The sequence below is a fragment of the Mesoplodon mirus genome, assembly GCF_964341445.2.
Source record: "Mesoplodon mirus genome assembly, chromosome: 1".
NCBI classification, from domain to species: domain Eukaryota; kingdom Metazoa; phylum Chordata; class Mammalia; order Artiodactyla; family Ziphiidae; genus Mesoplodon; species Mesoplodon mirus.
The window spans coordinates 58,431,629-58,449,839 of NC_138976.1; the positions used below are offsets into that span (position 1 = coordinate 58,431,629).

Consider the following 18,211-nt stretch of genomic DNA (forward strand, 5'->3'; position numbering starts at 1 on the left):
TATACTGCAGTATTATTAATTGATTTTCTTTTATAAAATGAGGTAATAAATAAGGCTTTTAAATTTTTTTCACTTAACGATATATCTTAGATATTTTTCCTTGTCAACACATGTGTACTTAGCTCATTCATTGTAGTGGCCACATGACATTCCACTGGATGACTGGACCACAATTGATTTAACTGCCCTCTGTTACTGGACATTTAAGTTGGCCATTCAGTTTTGATCTTTCAAGCGAAAGTACCATATGCCTAAATAAACCATGATATATTAGCTAGAAATATACAGTCTTGACCCCCTGCATTGGCATAGTCCTTCCCAGGAGCAGAAAGAACCAAATCTTTCTCTATACTGATGCTTGTGATTAAATGTAAAACCTATATGTGTTTAGTTATTTCTGTGTCTTTTGTTTCTGCCTTTTCCTCTTATGCAGTCATCTGCAGCCAGGGACAAGGATGAACAGGCTCTACCGGTAGGAAGCAGTGGCCTTGCCTGTACCTGTTCATGTGCCTGTGGAGGGTGTGAGGGCAGGGGTGGGTGGAAGGGGCTCTTGTGCTCAACATCCTCTCCCTTGGAATACTTAAAGGGTTTAATCTGCTGGTGTGTGTATGCTCTGTCCTATAATTAGTGTCAACTGAATTCTTACATTTAACGACAAATTATTTCTGGGACTGGGTTTCAAAAGTTTGAGTTCTCTCTTTCACTTGGCATGGAAAAGTTGAAAGAGTGAGATATTTCCAAATTACATTCCAAGGGATGTTGAGCAGATATTTGGGGACAGCGAGGATCTAATGCTTGGTATCTATTTGTGCATCTGCATGCACCTATGTTTTTGGTTGGAAGTTTCTTTTGGTTCCATCAAAAGAAATGCGGCATGAGATCTATATATTCAATATACATAATGCCCCGAAGACTGCTTTAAGTTCTGTAGACATAATCCTAGGCTAATGAAGATTTCCACAAGAGAGTTCTTTCGGTTTCCCAAAATAAGGACCATAGTAACAGTGATTATAACAAATTATTAACAACAAACACATTTTCCAGTTCCTGTCCAATTAACATGTCACATTTTGTATTGTGCAGCTTGGCAAGGAAATGACCATCAGTTTTTGTGTTCAGCCATCAAACAGTGATCAACTCTATTCAAATCTTTTAACCTTGCCCCTAAAATTTTTTGAGCCTTAATCTTCTGAATCAAATAACACAATGCATTAAAAAATGTTCCAGATTTTTGAAGCTGAAAGGACTAGTAATGAAGATACATATGACCCCACTCTTCCTCCTGTGATGCTCAGAGCAGAGACTTCTGACATGCATTGAGAGCCCATAGGATATGCCTGATCCAGTACTGGGCTAGGGGTGCAGACCCAGTCTCTTCCTTTGTGAATCATGATCTGGTTCACCAATGAGACACCAGTAATCCCCTCTGATTCTTCTCCAAACCCTATAGAGTTGGAAATATTATTTCTAATAGAATATCAATTATAATAAAATCAAACTAAAAAATTCCGATTTTTCCATGTATCTCACACTGACATTTTACCCATACTTCAAGCTTACTCTGGGTTTCATGTTTGTCTCCAAACATGTGGCTCAGTTTTAATAAGTATTCTGTAAAACAAGGGACGAATGGGCAATAGTTTGGAGACACTGTCCAAGTTAATCAAGTTAACCAGATTTCTTTAGTGTTAGACTTAGTGGTCTAATGTGTATCTTAACACTCTAAAGGTGAGTTGGTCTAGGATGTAGCAATGTCCAAATATACTTGGTCATGGAGTCTCTTGTGGGACTTTTCTTGGGAAACCCCCTTGTGGATCTGGAGTGTGATGGAATATTTTGCAAAACCCTTTAACGTAAAGGACTCTGTGGAGCCAGGAAGGTTCCCTGTGGATTCATAATAGGAGATTCTCTCTCTTCAAATCTCATTTAACATAGACTGTAAGGCTTCATGGATGAGAGCTGTGGTTCCCATCGTGGAGATGAGGTACCCCGGAATGTGTGCAGGATGTCCCTTTGCGGAGCAAGGGGGAAATATTAGCACCTCTATTGTTTGCTTTCTTTGTTACTCTTCATTATTTCTACTTTTGCAGATGTTTTATGATATATATGCCCATATTTTAGTATGTGTCTGGATATAGATAGAGATACATATGAATATAGATACAGATATAGATATAGATAGATGCATATATACACACTCAAAAATTTTACTGGTAGGAGGCACAATCCAGACATCTTAGAGACCACCCACTGGTTCAGAGAACAGATTTTGAGTGAAGCAGACCTGCAACCTATTCCTCTATCCTCCATTTTTTATCTGTGTGACCTGAACACCTCATTTCACTTCTCTAAGACTAAATTTCCTCATCTGTCTAAAGGGAACAATAATGGTATCTAGTTCATAGGGTTCACTTAGAGAATGGAGGTGAAGGCTGTGCACGTTGACTAGCATATAATAAGTTCTCAACAGATAGATAGCAATTAATCCCTTTAGTAGGAAAGAATGTGAGAATGCCATTCCTTCAGGAGACTTTGAAGGAATGTGCGCAGAAACTCTTTGGTTCCGTTGTGTGTGAGCCTCTGAAAGACTAGGTGAGGACTTGCCTTGCATTTCTGAGCACTAACGGCCTCTTTGTCTGGTCCCTCTGCTCAGGCGAAGCCGCGTCTGCAGCGGGGTGGAAGCTCCGCCTCCCTCCACAACAGTCTCATGAGGAACAGCATCTTCCAGCTCATGATACACACCCTCGACCCGCTCGCTGAAGGTAAACATCAGGCTTTCGCTTGGTGGGGGGCGGGAGGGAGAGGATGTGCAAAGTCCTCTTTTTATAAAATACGTTCACGCTTCCGTCACAAACCGGCTGATGTCCGCGTGTTAACCTCTGCCAGAGGCAGCCCTGGCCCTTCTGCGTGCTTATCTGCAACCGCCCCAGCTCATGATCAGAGATTTTTCACCAGGAGCAGGAGTGGAGGTCCGTGCGCTGATTCTGTCTTTTGATGCCTCTAGCATAAATACAGTCTGCTACGAGGCGGAGAAGACAAGAGCGGTTTCTCTCCCTTCCAGCTAGAGTAACAGTTCTCTTTCGTCATCCTCCTAAGTTGCAAAATGAAGTTACATGTGAAGAAAAATTGATAAATTGTACATCTTAAAAAAAGAAAAGGGCTTCCCTGGTGGTGCAGTGGTTGAGGGTCCGCCTGCCGATGCAGGGGACACGGGTTCGTGCCCCGGTCCAGGAAGATCCCACATGCCGTGGAGCGGCTGGGCCCGTGAGCCATGGCCGCTGGGCCTGCGCGTCCGGAGCCTGTGCTCCGCAATGGGAGAGGCCACAATAGTGAGGGGCCCACGTACCACAAAAAAAAAAAAAAGAAAAAGAGGAGACAAGAACTCGGTGACTTAGGAGGGCTGTAATTAGTTTAGAGAATGATGTTCACTGCAGAGCACTGATGTTGTACCTATTCTTTGGCAACTGGAAGATGGGAGGTGAGCTTCTAAGCACCCAAAGAGCGCTCTCTAAGGAAACTGCTTAGGATCAGACTGAAGAGGCCTGGTTCACCTCCTAGGGACATTATATAAACCATCACCAAGAATTCAGTATTGTGTTCTTCCAGTTTTACTCATTCACAAGGAAGCCAGGTGCATCTTGTTTCTTGAATTGCATAAGTGTCCTAAAAAGTTATTTTTTCAAGGAAGCAGATATCTGATGCATCAAATAACTATCAGAGTTAGGCTACTAGCAAAGGGTTCAAGTATAACGAAGTCTTCTGTTCTCCCTTCGTCCCTGGACCTTACAGTAAGGCCTGATGTTACACGGAGGCGAATGGCCTGGGAAACAGGTCTCTGCCACTGACAAATTATCCCCACATAAATCAGAGCACTTAACCAATATAAAGCTTGGCTAAATAATTTCAAGGGTTCAGGCCATCAGGAGACTCAGATGCAGTCAAGAAAACTCTGGGACCTCAAGAGCGGCTCCCCAGGTCCTGTCTCTCCTTGTTAGGCACGCACCTTCACCCAGAATAATAAGTGAGGATCACGGGCTCACCTCTCACTGTGGAGCATTTCAGTTGTAAAACATTTCCGCCTTATACCCCAGAGAGTTACGTAGCTGATGTGATATTTTCCAAAGAGCCTTCTTTCATAGATCCTGAGTTCTGTTTACTCAGGTAATCCTTTGCTGGGAACATCTTAAATATCATTACTCTTTTTACCAGAGGTCCACATGACAAGGAAACTAGCCCTGGCCACTAGCCTTCTTTTCCTCCCCACCAGGGTCACCCCCACAAAAATGATCTCAGGGAGTGAGGGGATCGCAGGCCAACCTCCGCCCAGCCACGAAGCATTTGTGTGACTTTGGGCAACTTAGAGCCTCTCTAGTACTTGGTTCTTTCACCCACAGTAATAGTTACCTTTGTCTGGTACTTCATAATTGACAAAGTATTTTCACACCTGTGAATCTTTGCTTTATAATAACACTTCATAGCTAACATTATTATTCTAATTTCATAAAATAGGGTACCACCAAAATAGATCTCAAATGTATCTCCTTCTCTCTCTGCCAGCTCTTTATTCCAAGCCGTCTTCATCGCTTCCTAGCTGGTCTTCCACTTCCTCCATTGCCTCTTTCTTTGCATATTTTCCACACAGCAGCCCAAGTAATCTTCTTAAAAAGTAAATCAAATTATGTCACTCCTATTAACCTACAGTGGCTTCTCATGGCTCTTAGGAAAATTGTGAAATACTTGCCATGGTCTGCATGATCTGTCTCTTTCTCCAGACTCACATGGACTCACTTTGCTTCAGCCAGACAGAGGCCTTCTGTTGTAAAACAGATGCTTCTTTCCTGCCTCAGGGTCTTGGCATAGGCTATTCCCCCCGCCCAGAATACTTTTCTTTCTCCCATTTTCTTCCACTTTTCCCAGCTTTATTCCTGCCCCTTCTTCAGTGCTCTGTGAAAATAACACCTCCTGACCATCCAGTATAAATCAGGGCCCCAATCATCCTCTCTCAATGCACCCTTTAATTTTTCCTTTTTGCCCACATTACAATTTGTGTGGTTATTTGTTCACTGCCTGTCTCCCCCAGGACATGGTAAATTTCTAGAGAGCAGGGATTCTGTTTATTTACTAGTTGTCCCCAAGATCTAGCAGTCTACCTGGCACATGGTAGCTGCTAAGGCTTAGAAGAATTAAGCAACTTGGCCAAAGTCATGCTTTTGCTCTGATAGTCACACAATTTCAAAGCCCTCTAAAGCCCCATGGGTTTAAGATTGTATCTTGGTTATTTTGAGCCACCATCTTCTCCACGCATCACCCAAAAGAGTCAGGTGAGACAAGAAATGAACTATCTTATCTGCCCCAACTTGATTTTGAGTAGGCAGGCAACTGGGTATATTTATTTCTGGCAAGGCACGTTATGTAAGTGATTGAGGACAGACTCCAGAGCCAGACTCTCTGGATTCAAATTCCAGCTCTGCATTTATTAGCTGTGTGACCTTGGATAAGTTACTTAACCTCTCTGTACCTCAGTTTCCTCATCTGTAAAAATCAGGATAATATATAATGATGTCTGCATCATAAGGTTGTTATAAGGACTAAAGGAGTGAAATACATTAAGCATTGAACACATTGCCTAGCAGATCGTAAACACCATATACAGGTTTGGAATTACTCTGTTCCATTATTTTGAAAAATAATGCAGCATATGAATGTTTTAATTTAAAACATTCAAAAGGTTATGCGAGAAAAATAAGTCTTCCTCCGCCAACAACCTCCCAATTTTCTCCAGTCCCCCAATTCTCCCAGAGGAAACCACATCTACCAATTTCTTGGGGCTTATCCCAGAGATGATCTGTGCATATACAACTCTGTGTGTGTGTGTGTGTGTGTGTGTGTGTGTGTCATTGCCCATAAGTCTCAACAATCTAAATTTCTGTGGTTTTTGTTTGAGGGAGTTCAGTTTCTGGTAGGGCTTATTTTTGTTTTTCTCTTTGGTGGGGAGGTTATACTTTGTGAGATAAGAGAGAGTGCATCTGAGTTGTCTCGGTGTTGGGCCATCAGTGATTTTCCAAAACACCTGGCCCTTGTAGGGCTGTGCTGCTGTTAAAATGTTTGTTCCTGCTGTACCAAGATGTGCCTTCCAAATCTGGACGTCTGCTTTCAAGGTGAAACCTCTCCCCGAAAGACGTGGAGTGCTCCAGTGGTGTGAATCTGGGAGAATGCTGAGAGCCATAATCAGTTCTGGACTTGAGTGATTAGAAAATATAGAAAGTACTTCAATGCTTTAAAATTGCTCCATAGCACGCGGCCAAGAAAGCAGATTGCTCTGGTATTTTTCCCCCAAAAAAATTCACAATCATTTTCCATTCCAAGAACATTCCAAGCTCTCAGAAATAGTCATCTCTCTTTTAGTTTGCATCTAATCACTTGAGTTCACACATCCGCATGCCAAACTGTCACCTTTTAACAATATAGAGTGTGCTGGTTACATCACCTGACCCCATGAACACTGCAGTGGCTTCTCTGTTATACTAATGGTTGTTCCTGGCATCTGCCTTGCTGAGTCGTGCATTGGCACCACATGGCAAACAGTGTTCATAAAGGGAAGTTTTCAACATCACCTAGGACAGATGACCTATGGAAAGACAGTCAATGCCCTTCCCCAGGGCACTGACTCCTATACTAGTTGCCACCTTATTATGGGGGCCTAATTGTTTGCTTGTTTGCTTATTGGCCTTGGGCACTCTTGGTCCTATTGTTTCCCTGTTGCTGGAGGAGGAGGGTGCTGAAATATTTGTTACAGTAGAAAATTAAACTGAACTACTTTAAAAAAAAATGCCCTTTTTCTCATCTGTGCCATTCCGGTGTCAATCCAGTGATGGAGCCCTTACTAAAAGCTTTAATTGGTAGTCAGTTGGGTCTCTGAGCCCCAGCCACGAGATCCGGCAGTGTTTGTGTTTGTTATCTATTGATATGTAACAAAGCACCCAAGACTTAGTGGCTTAAAACCACCCCCATATTATTCCTGCTCATGATTTCATGGATCAGGAATTTGGGTGATTCAGGGATCAGCGGGGTGATTCTTCTGTTCTATGTGGTATCAACAGAGGTCATTTTTGATGCTATTCAGCTAGGAGACCTGCAGGTTAGAAGGTCCAAAAGGGCCTCGCTCACATGTCTGGCACCTTTGAAGGTGCAGCTGGAAGGCCAGGCTCGGCTGGGACCCCTGACTCTCCAGGTTGTCTCAGGGCCTTTCCACATGCTTGGCATTCTTACACGGTGGCTGAGGACTCCAAGAGCAAACCTTCCAAGAGGCCCAGGCCGTGGCAGCAAAGCTTCCCATGACCTAACCTGGGAAGTCCCAGGAAGTCACTTCTACTGTATTCTACTAATCAAGCCATCACAAAGGCCAGCCCAGACTCAAGACGGGGAGGAGGATACTCTGCCTCTCCATGGGAAGATAGCAGAGAACGTGAAACCACCTTTCATCTAACCTAAACTGTTTCAGGGACACACATCACTGAGAGCTTCGTCTGTCCGTGGCTCACTGGTGTCCTCTGGGCACACTACACTGTGTGGAAGGGACAAAGCCATCATCAGCTTGCCTTGGGTGAAGATTTAGTCCAAACAAGACCAAGCTGTGCCTTTCCATGGCCACAGAATTCTGAACAGGACATTGTTGATGAAAAGAAGGAATCTGCTTAAGGCTCATATAAATGGTTGGAATAAAGATTTTTGTTTCTTTTATAAGAAAGCCCTGGAGAACTAGCACTCTTGGTCTTTGAGATCACAGTATGACTGTCGGAATTGATCTTTCTAAACAATCCAGTGTCCCATGTTGGTTTTAACATTTCTCTAAACAAGCCATTATATTTACCCAAGTGTACATCTTTTTTTTTTTTTCGGTACGTGGGCCTCTCACTGTTGTGGCCTCTCCCGTTGCGGAGCACAGGCTCCGGACGCGCAGGCTCAGCGGCCATGGCTCACGGGCCCAGCCGCTCCGCAGCATGTGGGATCCTCCCGGACCGGGGCACGAACCCACGTCCCCTGCATCGGCCGGCGGACTCTCAACCACTGCGCCACCAGGGAAGCCCCCAAGTGTACGTCTTTATGAACCTATAACAAAGATGCTGGGTGTAGCGCTTTGGTGTGAGAAGTAGCTATTATTAATTTGCCTAATAATACTAATAATGATAGTATTTGTGGAGGGCTTACTATAAGACAGGCACTATGCTGCGTGCTCTACAGAAACCATCCCATGTAATCCTCACACCAGCCCTACTCCGTCAGCCCAAGAAGCACACTGAAATGTAAAGAGGCTGTGTCTTGCCTCACCGGGTGACACAGGAAGTAAATGGCCGAGCCAGAATTTGAGCCTGTGGCTGCCTGACTCAGTCCATTCTTGTAGTTCTTGTGCTGCTCTGCCTCCTGGTGTAACCTCGTGTCCAGCTCAGTGTCCCTTTTTCTTCTAATGTAGATGCCAGCCTAAATACCAGGAGCTCTGACCTCTCCCTGGACCAGTTATACGTTCATGTTGTAAGATGTGAATTTCCCCTACAGAAGCCTCTGCAGCAAGGCCTGGCCTGGCCTTAGCTTCCCCCCTCCATTCCCTCACACCTTGAGTTGCAGCCACACTCGTGAGTCCACAAGCGCACCTTGCTCTCATTTGCTTTTGCTTAAGCGCAGGAATTACCACTGATCTCACCATCCAGCATGACGTGGGTACTGTCCTACACAGCAAAAGGAACCCCATAGCCAACTCTGTAATTCCGGGAGAGCCCAGTGACTGGGTGATGAAATGGAGAGGTTGCTGTGAGGACAAGGCTTAGAGTTTGGCCGTGGCGCATATGTGGTCCAAGAGTCAGACTCTCAGTGTTCAGATCCTGGCTCAGCCTCTAGCTCTGAGACCTCGAACAAGCTTCTCAACCTCATCGGGCCTCAGTTTTTCCACTTTTAAAATGGAATACTGTTAGCAGCACGAGCATAAGTTTATGAGTAGTATTTTCCAACATGAAAGGGTCTTGGTTTCTTCATTTGTAAAAAGGAATAATAATAGTTCCACCATCAGAAGCTTATGGTGAGTATTCAGTACAACAGTACCCAAAAAGCATATAATTAGCACTCCGTGACTGTTGGCAATGACTTTTCAGTTAAAATTGTGTTCAGTGTGGGCTTCCCTGGTGACGCAGTGGTTGACAGTCCGCCTGCCAATGCAGGGGACACGGGTTCGTGCCCCAGTCTGGGAGGATCCCACATGCTGCGGAGCGGCTGGGCCCGTGAGCCATGGCTGCTGAGCCTGTGCATCCGGGGCCTGTGCTCTGCAATGGGAGAGGCCACAGCAGTGAGAGGCCTGCATACCGCAAAAAAAAAAAAAAAAAAAAAAAAAATTGTGTTCAGTGTCATGTAATAGAATCCAACTACAGTGGCTTAATTTAATAGTTTTTTTTCTTTAAGACTTTATTTTTCTAAAGCTGTTTAAGGTTTACAATAAAACTGAGAGGAAGATACAGAGATTTCCCATATCCCTCCTGCCCCACACATGCATATCCTCCTCCATTATCAGCGTCACTCACCAGCATGGTACATTTTTGCTGAGCATGAACCCACACTGACACATCATAATCACCCAAAGTCCGTAGATTACCTTCGGGTTCACTCTTGGTGTTGTACATTCTGTGGGTTTAGGCAAATGTATGATGACAGTTATCCGTCACTGTAATATCAAACAGTATTTTCACTGCCCTAAAACACCTCTGTCCTCTGCCTATTCATCCTTGTCGCCCTCTCTCTCACACACACCTCTGCAAACCACTGATCCTTTTATTGTCTCCATAGTTTTGCCTTTTCCAGAACATCATATAGTTGCAATCACAGTATATAGCCTCTTTAGGTTGGCCTTAATAGTTTTGTAGGATTTTATTTCTCTTATTTAACTAGAAGCCCATTAAAAGCAGTTCAAGGCTAGTAATACAGCTCCTCCTTGCCATGAGAGACCTGGTCTCCTGTTTTTTCATTTTTTCATCCGGAGCCTGTTCCTCTCATCCTCATCCCCGGAGGATGGAAGCTACTCCCCTCCCCCACCATCATCATATCTGTATTCTGGGAAGGAGAAGACACCGGCTGTCTTTTTTTTTTAATCAGAAAAACCTTCCTTGGGCAGGGAACTAAGATCCCGCATGCCGCATGGCGTAGCAAAAACAAAAACAAAAAAACAACAAACAAAGAAAAACCCTTAGTGTTCCCAGAAGCAGACTTCCACTTGCGTCACATGGGTCAGAACAGGGCTATGTGACCACCCCAACCTACAAAGGAACCAGGAGTGGGCACTCTGCCTCCCCAAACAGGGAGCTCCATGGTAGATGCCAGTGAAGGTCAAACATCCCTTCTTCTTCCTGTCCTTAGTAACCCTCATCCTGTCTTTTCAAGTTCCTGACTTAACAGAGAAGAGATGTGACATTCCCCTTCTTCCTCCCTTTTAAAGCGTTCTCTGGTGGCCCATGAGTCCAACTTTTATACAGTGGCCTCTGAATCCTTCCCCAGAAAAACCATGCCCCAAAACTTGCCGTCTAAGGACCCTGGTTCCCCTAAGACACAGGTGAAATCATGGCCTACCTCTGCTCAAAACCATCTCACCAGCAGTAAAAGCCCGAGATTTTGTGGTGACCCTAAGGCCCACTGTGACCTTCCTCCCTCCCTTCTTCTCCGTCCTGTTCTTCCCTCCTCCACTCCTCTCCTCCTCCTTCTCAGCCGTCCTCTCCTTCCTCTCATGTGTCATTCCCTGTGCTCCACTCCTCTGGCTACCTAGCAGCTCCTCCTCACAAACTCCCAGCATCCTCCTGCCTCAGAGCCTTTGCACATGTTCCCTCTTCTCCCAGACATCCAAAGGCCCCTGCCGTTCCTTCCTTCAAGCCAGCCTTCGCATGTCACCTGATGAGAAAGATCTTTCTCAATCGGCCTTTGAAAAATAGCAAAATCAAAACAAGGATAATAAAGCAGAGTTTTGGACCTTTCTTGCCCTGCGATATATTTCTCCATAACTGCCATGAATATATTTATTTGTTGTTTTCTGCCTGCCTCTACCCTTACACCTCTGACAGAGCAGGGCATAGGGAAGGCACTCCTCTATCTCCAGGGCCCAGCTCACATGGATCCCAATCCATATTTGTTGAGTAGATTGAATGAGTGCCTGCTTTTATAATGTTTCTGCTGGAGAACATATGTCTCTAGCCACATAGATTGTCTTAATCCATGCCCTGTCAAAAGGCTCTTTGGTTGTGACCAGCAAAGTCCTGTTCAGTTGATGGTTGTCTCTGCAGTAGTGAGAAGCAATCATGTCTGCTGTGGCCACCAGTATACCTCCAGCCTCTAGGATGGCACTGACTTGGTCAATATTTGCTGGATGATTGAATGAGTGAATCTCCTTGTAGTTCTAGAGTTATTGCTGCAGTGGGAAAGGTTTGCTCTCTGCCACTCACCTTCTTGATGAGTTCTCCTGTCCACTTCTTTGTCTTTTCTTTCCAAACCCTTTGTTCTTCTCTTATTTCCTTTTCTTTTCTTCCCTTTGATAAACTGTTGATCCTTTCATTTCTTGCATTTCATGGGCCTAACTTTATATGTTCAAAGAATTACCATCTGGCTTCCCTGGTGGCGCAATGGCTAAGAATCTGCCTGCCAATGCAGGGGACACAGGTTCGAACCCTGGTCCGGGAAGATCCCACATGCTGCGGAGCAACTAAGCCCATGTGCCACAACTACTGAGCCTGCTCTCTAGAGCCCGCAAGCCACAACTACTGAGCCTATATGCCACAACCACTGAAGCCCACGCACCTAGAGCCCGTGCTCTGCAACAAGAGAAGCCACTGCAATGAGAAGCCCGCTCACTGCAATGAAGAGTAGCCCCCGCTCACCGCAACTAGAAAAAAGCCCACCACAGCAACAAAGACCCAACGCAGCCAAAAATAAAAAATAAATAAAATAAAATAAATTTTTAAAATTTTTTATAAAAAAAGAATTACCATCACTGCAAGATTGTAAGGAGTTTATTGTTTTAACCATTCATTTTACAAATTCAGACACCTCTAAAATAGCATCTACCACGAAATTGGGTATTAAGTTGTGTTTGAGAAGAAAACTACAAAAGAAGCAGCTCCTTATTCAATTTTTATGGATTCTTGGATTCCCTTCCACAATTCTAGTAATTTCTCCTTCCTTGTGGAATTTCAGACTTTGATTTACATTTTTTCATCATAACAACAATTTTATTATCAATAGCAAAACTTAACAAATAAGCACACTGGATACCTTAGAAACACAAAAGTAGGGATAGTACTTGCCTAGGGGCCTGTAATTGAAGTGAAGGATTATTTAACTACAGGGCATGAGACTGTTTAGAACAGCAGGTCTCCAGGCCTGATATGTGAGGCTTGAGGCTGTTTTCGTGACAAAATCTTCAGAATCCTGTAATAAGATGTTTGAAAATGATACCGTACTCATAGTATGATACCTGCCTTCTTTGCTGTTAGAATGACGGGCAAATTTCCCCCATGGTAAATTCACTTCACGTTATCACAGCCAGTCTCTGCTGTTGTCACTTTCCATCCAACACATTTATGTTACTTTCATTCAGATTGACTGGAAGAGTGTCCTGGGAGCATTTCCCTTGCCTTTCTGAAAGGGACAGTTTGGCTCCCTCATTTTCCTCCCACTAGCTCCTGTGACATCCTGATGCCATCTCTCCTGTTGCTTTATCAGTCTGGCTCAGGCAATGTGAGGTGACATGAATTCCAGGACATCTTGATTGTAAAAGCCTCACAAATGAATAGCAACTCTATTTTTACACCATCTTCCCTGTACCCTAGATTATGTGTTTTCAAATGTGTTTTTTAGTAGCAGCAGAACCTTTTGTTCAAAGGAATCCCCACAGGGAAGAATAAACACTTTTTTTAATAGTTAAAACTATTAAGAGTTCACTCATGTCAAATCCTGTATCACTATGCCCAATTCAGTTGCCTTCCTCTAGACCAGCAATATCAAACATAAAAGAAATGAAGGGCCACTCACAAGGGCAACAAAACCAAAAAGTACCAAGGATTAACCCAAAGAAAACGTTTAAGAACTTTATAGCAAAAACAGTAAATAGTCATTTCTGAAGAACATGGAAGAAGATCTAAACAAATGTTGGTATATTATAAAGATATCAGTTCTCCCCAAGTTAAACTCTAAGTGCAACTCAATCCTAAGTGAAATCCCAAAAAGATATCTATGGGACTTCATAACTGGACTTTTAAATTCATATAGAATAAGCAGGAAGAGCAAAGGCACTTTTCACCCAAAAGAACAAAAAGTTAAAATATGCCCAGCAGAGATCAAGGTGCATCACAAAGCAGCAGCTTTTAGCTGCTCTCATTGAAGGATTTGGGAGGAAGGAGAGAAGGCTGGACCAGAAGCAGCCAGGGTCTCCCCAGAGGCGGCCCCCGAAGAGCAGGAAGAAGCTGTGAGCACCGCTGTCCTAGGGGGTCTGTTACCGGCTCTGGGTGAAGCGCTGTGGGGATGGGAGAGGGGCTTCCTCGAGCACTAGAATCAGCCATGTGAAGGAGCAAGGCCCTCATTCCCGAGGCGGTGAAAGCACACCTTCACGGAATCGATATCACATCATGACAAGTGCAGATTAATAAACCCAACGGAGAATTCTGGCCGGTGTGTAGACAGCGCTGAGCAGCCGCAGAGGAAACTGTCAGTGCAGGTGAACTGTGCTGGCCAGATCTTCAGGAACTGCATCTCCGTGCGAACCTGAGGGCAGGGCCATCAGGAAGCGGCGCCTTCAGAGAAAGTGAGCTTCGAGAGTGGTTCTGAAAGGAGGTGAGGAGTGTGGGAGGGCAGGAAAGGTGGTGAAAAATTCAGGGCAATGGAACTGGCTGGAGAGACTCAAAACTACGTATGGTTGGCCCAGCCGAGATGGGGCTCCTTTGAAAGATGAGCGGGCACGTGGCTGTTTGCCCGCTGAACTCATGCTCCAGCGGTTTCTCCTGTCCAGGGGCCCTTAGGGTGTGTCTGTGTGTGTATCTTTTTGTGTCTGCGTGTGTCTGCCTGTGTGTCTGTGTGTCTGTACGTGTATGTTTATATGTCTATGTGTATGTGTGTGTCTGCGTGTGTCTGTGTGTGTGTCTACCATACCTGTGCGTGTGTGATTTAAGTGTAGGAAGCTAAAGGCCTAAGAGATGCTGAAGAGGAAAAACAAGCAAGTGGAACTTTCTAAGTGCTTGCTCTGTGCCGCACACCTACCAGTCACCTCCTGGAATTCTCCCAGCAGGGACTCTGGGAATTATTGTGTGTTTTACCTCTGAGGGAAGTAAGGTTCAGCAAGGCGACACTACCTGCTCTTGGTCACCCAGCTCCTAAGTTTGCCTTCGGAGCCTGAATGCTTTGCACTCACACAGGACTTTCGTCTGTAGCCACAAGTGTCCATCTCCCGGACACATAGCCATGCAGCTCCCTATTTTGTAAGATCACTTCAGTTCTTTAACATAGACATTGAGTGTTCATTTGGGGCTGAACACTAAGATTAAACTTTCACTGGCTTGCTGGGCTTTCTTTTTTTCGCACCAAACAGCAGAACCTATTTCCCCAGCTTCTATTTTTAGGAACAGCTTCAATATGAGCATTCAAAAATTGTCATTTGAAACCAGAAGAAAGTCATTTTCATGCCTATTTGATTCAAAATGGGGAGAAGTTATCGCTGAAAGGCAGTATTGTATCCTTTCTTTCTGTCCCAAATCACAGATCAGTTTAAATTAGCGAGAAAGATGTTTGCGTGCTGCCTCAGCTGATGCGTGAACAGGCCACGGGGGTGAAAATCTTCACTGGAAGAGACTAAAATGCAATCTACTGGCCTTGTGTTTAATAAGATGACAGCAGTTTAAGTGGCTGGAGAGAGGAAGGCAAGCTATTAACGCCTCTCATAGAGCCAATTCAGGAACAAGTTAAATAGCTCCTCTCTTTGGGGAGTAGTAAAGCATTACTCTCAGATCTGAACATCAAAGATGGTCGAAATTGAATCTCTCTTTGTGTTGTACACATTACAAATACATTTCATTTGGGGCATGAAGGGAATGTGAATGGTCTTACTGAAAGAAATGCTTTTGAGGATGGGCATAGTTTCTCTCTCTCTCTTTCTCTCTCTTTGTCTCTCTCTGTCTCTCTCAAGTTTGCTTTGAAGTCAAGTCCACAAAGGTATATGGCCAAAAAATTGACTGGCTGCCATTTGAATGTGAACATTGCACGCAGAAAGAAAAAGATGATGAGGCATCCATAAAGTTACAGCTTCATCTTTGTTCTCTTGAACTTATCACATGCCCAAGAGATGCAGTTAGAACTCCTTCAGAGGAGAGGACTCAGAAATCCCAGAGACAGAAAGCAGCTGTCACAGCTTTGACGATGTGGAGGACCGAAGTGAAAAAAGCACTTCAGTTTTGTCAGTGACGGCCCATTCCAAAAGCATGTTGACGTAGAAACATCATCTGTGAGATGAGTGCATTCAAAAGCATTCTCTCTCAAATGAAACACTAAAGACACCTCTGCTTTGTTGAATCAATAGCCAGGCCTCACTTAGTGGAATGCAGGTTGGGCGACTTGCATTCGGTTCTGAGACACTTTGCTCTGACAGTAGCCAGGTCTCTTCCTAGTTTGTCTCTTGGCCTGGGATGTGCACTGTGTTGTGCACTCACCTCTGGATGTTGGTCATACTATAAGAACAAATCCTTGAGCTGCTAGGAGGGTCCATTTCTCTTCTGATCTCACGATATCAGAGCCACCCAATCTGGCCTCTTTGCCTCAGCCATTAAGAAGAATTCCCTGACCCACATCAAACTGTCCTTTACCGGTTGCCTTGGGGCTCAGATGGGACTATATGATACACATGTGTGCAAGGGCACACACACACACACACACACATGCACTCAAAGAGTGCAGCAGCATTGTGATTTATATAAAGCTTATGGATCTACATCAGATTGGTTTCTTATTCGTGTGTGGGTTCATGTATTCATTCATTCATTCATTTATTCATTCACAACATGCATTCCTATTGCAAGCTGAGTAGGTAGTCACCCCATTTGAGAACATTTCTCTTTACAAGCCCCCACTGTAGGTAAGTCTCTGGGGGAACAGAAGCTGGTGCTTGCCCCAGACTAGTTAACTTCCTGAAAACCAGCTTAAATGCTGTTGTTGAAGCTGAGCTTTAGCAGTGCGGTTGCAGTAACCTCTGTGGCTACTTCTGCGGCGGTGATTTCTCTCTTTGACTTCCCAGGCTGGCGGCACTTAATCCCAAATAACCAATAGTGAAGGTAGCTTTGCTTCAACTCTAAGGGCTTTAGGCCAGAACCACCATCCTTGGCAGGAATTAAAAATCATGGTGAGTCCATCTCATTCCAGAAAACTCTTCGTAATGAAAAGTCTCCTCTTACATTTCTGAAAAAAAACTTTACCCAGTTGTTATCTCCCTTTCCATGCATCCTATTCCCATTCATGGCACCACAGGTCACGCAGAGTTTCCTATCTAGAAAAAGTTACAAATTCTTTTCTTGACCTCAGAACTGTTCCCCATCTTCTTTGTGCAAGTCAGGATTAGAAGGTGAGGAACTGACCCTTGGAGCTTAAAGGTAGCATCTTGCAATATGTCCATTTAGACAGACTCTGTCCTATGCTAGGTGTGTTCACGGTGGCATCTTCCCACTAGGCTCGTGGGAGGAGGAGTATAGTGTAGCTGCTCAGCAGACACACTGTGGAGCCAGCCACCTGGGTTTGAACCCCAGCTCTGCCACTTACTAGTTGTGTGACCTTGGGTGAGTTATTTAACTTCTGTATAACTCAGCTTCCTCTTCTGTAAAACAGGGAAGACAAGAGCATCTATCTCTTAAGGCTATTGAGTGTATTCAGTGAAGTGCTGTTCACAGAGCACATAGAACAGTGCTTGATACATCATTAGTTCTAGGTAGGTATTTGCCAAATCGCTTTCAGTCCTTTTTTTTTTTTCTTGCAGCTGTCATATTTTTAGGCAGTTTTCAGTGGTTCAATAGTAAGTCATTGAATTATGTATCATATCTCTATTTTCCCTTAAAAAGCAGCCTCTTCACCATGTACCAGTTTTTTAGATCCTGCCATACCTGTCTATAAGATAAGATGGGAACTGGTCTTTTTGGCAATCTGGCTTTTAGTTGAGCAAAAGTTATCCTGAAATTGAATAATTATCCTTTCTGCATTTCCAAATTCTCCTGTCCTTTGCACAATGAGAAGTACATCAGTGTGACATGGTACTTAACTCATTTCCTTCCAAAAAGTCCCAGTCTCCTCTAGGGTCCATAGCTTTAGGATGTTTGGCAGACTAAAAAAAAAATTTCCTCTTTCCAACATATTGATAAAAATCTGCAAAAGCAATTACTGTACTAATATTTTAACCCTGCTGAAACATCCTTAGGGCACTCTTTGTGCAGTTACGGGTTATAAGATCCTACAGTGCCCCGCTTCCTCCTATGTCATCAGAGCTCTGGTTGACTGGCAGGCATTTGCTGTTTAATATAAGGCACATAGTGGACTATTTAGGAAACATATCTTAATCTTTTACCCTATCTTTGCATCCTGGATTTTAAACTCACTCGTATGGTCCCATTTTATATAGTATGGTATTTAAGTAGGAGTAATGGTAAATGGATTTACCCTTCAATGAAATTTAGAGGATTGCATGAACATTCTTTCTACTTTAAATTTGATCCTTTAAGTTTTTCATAATTTGGGGTGATTGTTTCTGTTGTGGTAGGGAGCCAGGTATTCAATGCAGTGACATCCTGAACAGCACTGAAGTGTAGAATACAAAATTATAAGGGTAGTTTTGACTTTGAATTACTTCCACATCAGTGGCATTAATTTCCTTTGTCTTCCAGTCTTTTTTCCCTCAATTTCATTCTGTTCTTAAATTCTCTTGGCCTTCTCATAGTTCTCTCTTATCTCTTGCCCTTTTTTCCCCCTTGGATGGCTGAAATTTGTCTATTTTATTGTTTTTCCTCTCCTCTTCTAAGATACTTTTCTGATATTTTTTGATGCTCAGTGCATCAGAGGGTAGAAACTCAGCTGTGCTGACCCAATGGCTGGATATAATTTAGCACTGATTCTGTCTGCCTGGCAGACTCTTCTGAATCCAGCCAGGCTGCAGGATGGGATCCAGGAG

The 18,211-nt window shown here is 43.9% G+C and overlaps 1 protein-coding gene across 1 annotated transcript in view; it reads left to right on the plus strand.

Annotated features, from left to right (window-relative positions):
- SLC24A2 (solute carrier family 24 member 2) overlaps positions 1–18,211 on the plus strand; it is a 245,131-nt gene that overhangs the window by 146,173 nt on the left and 80,747 nt on the right. The window contains exons 3-4 of the mRNA XM_082625258.1: positions 434–472; positions 2,654–2,762. Coding sequence (XP_082481384.1) covers positions 434–472; positions 2,654–2,762 — 148 coding nt within the window. The remainder of the gene's footprint in view (positions 1–433; positions 473–2,653; positions 2,763–18,211) is intronic.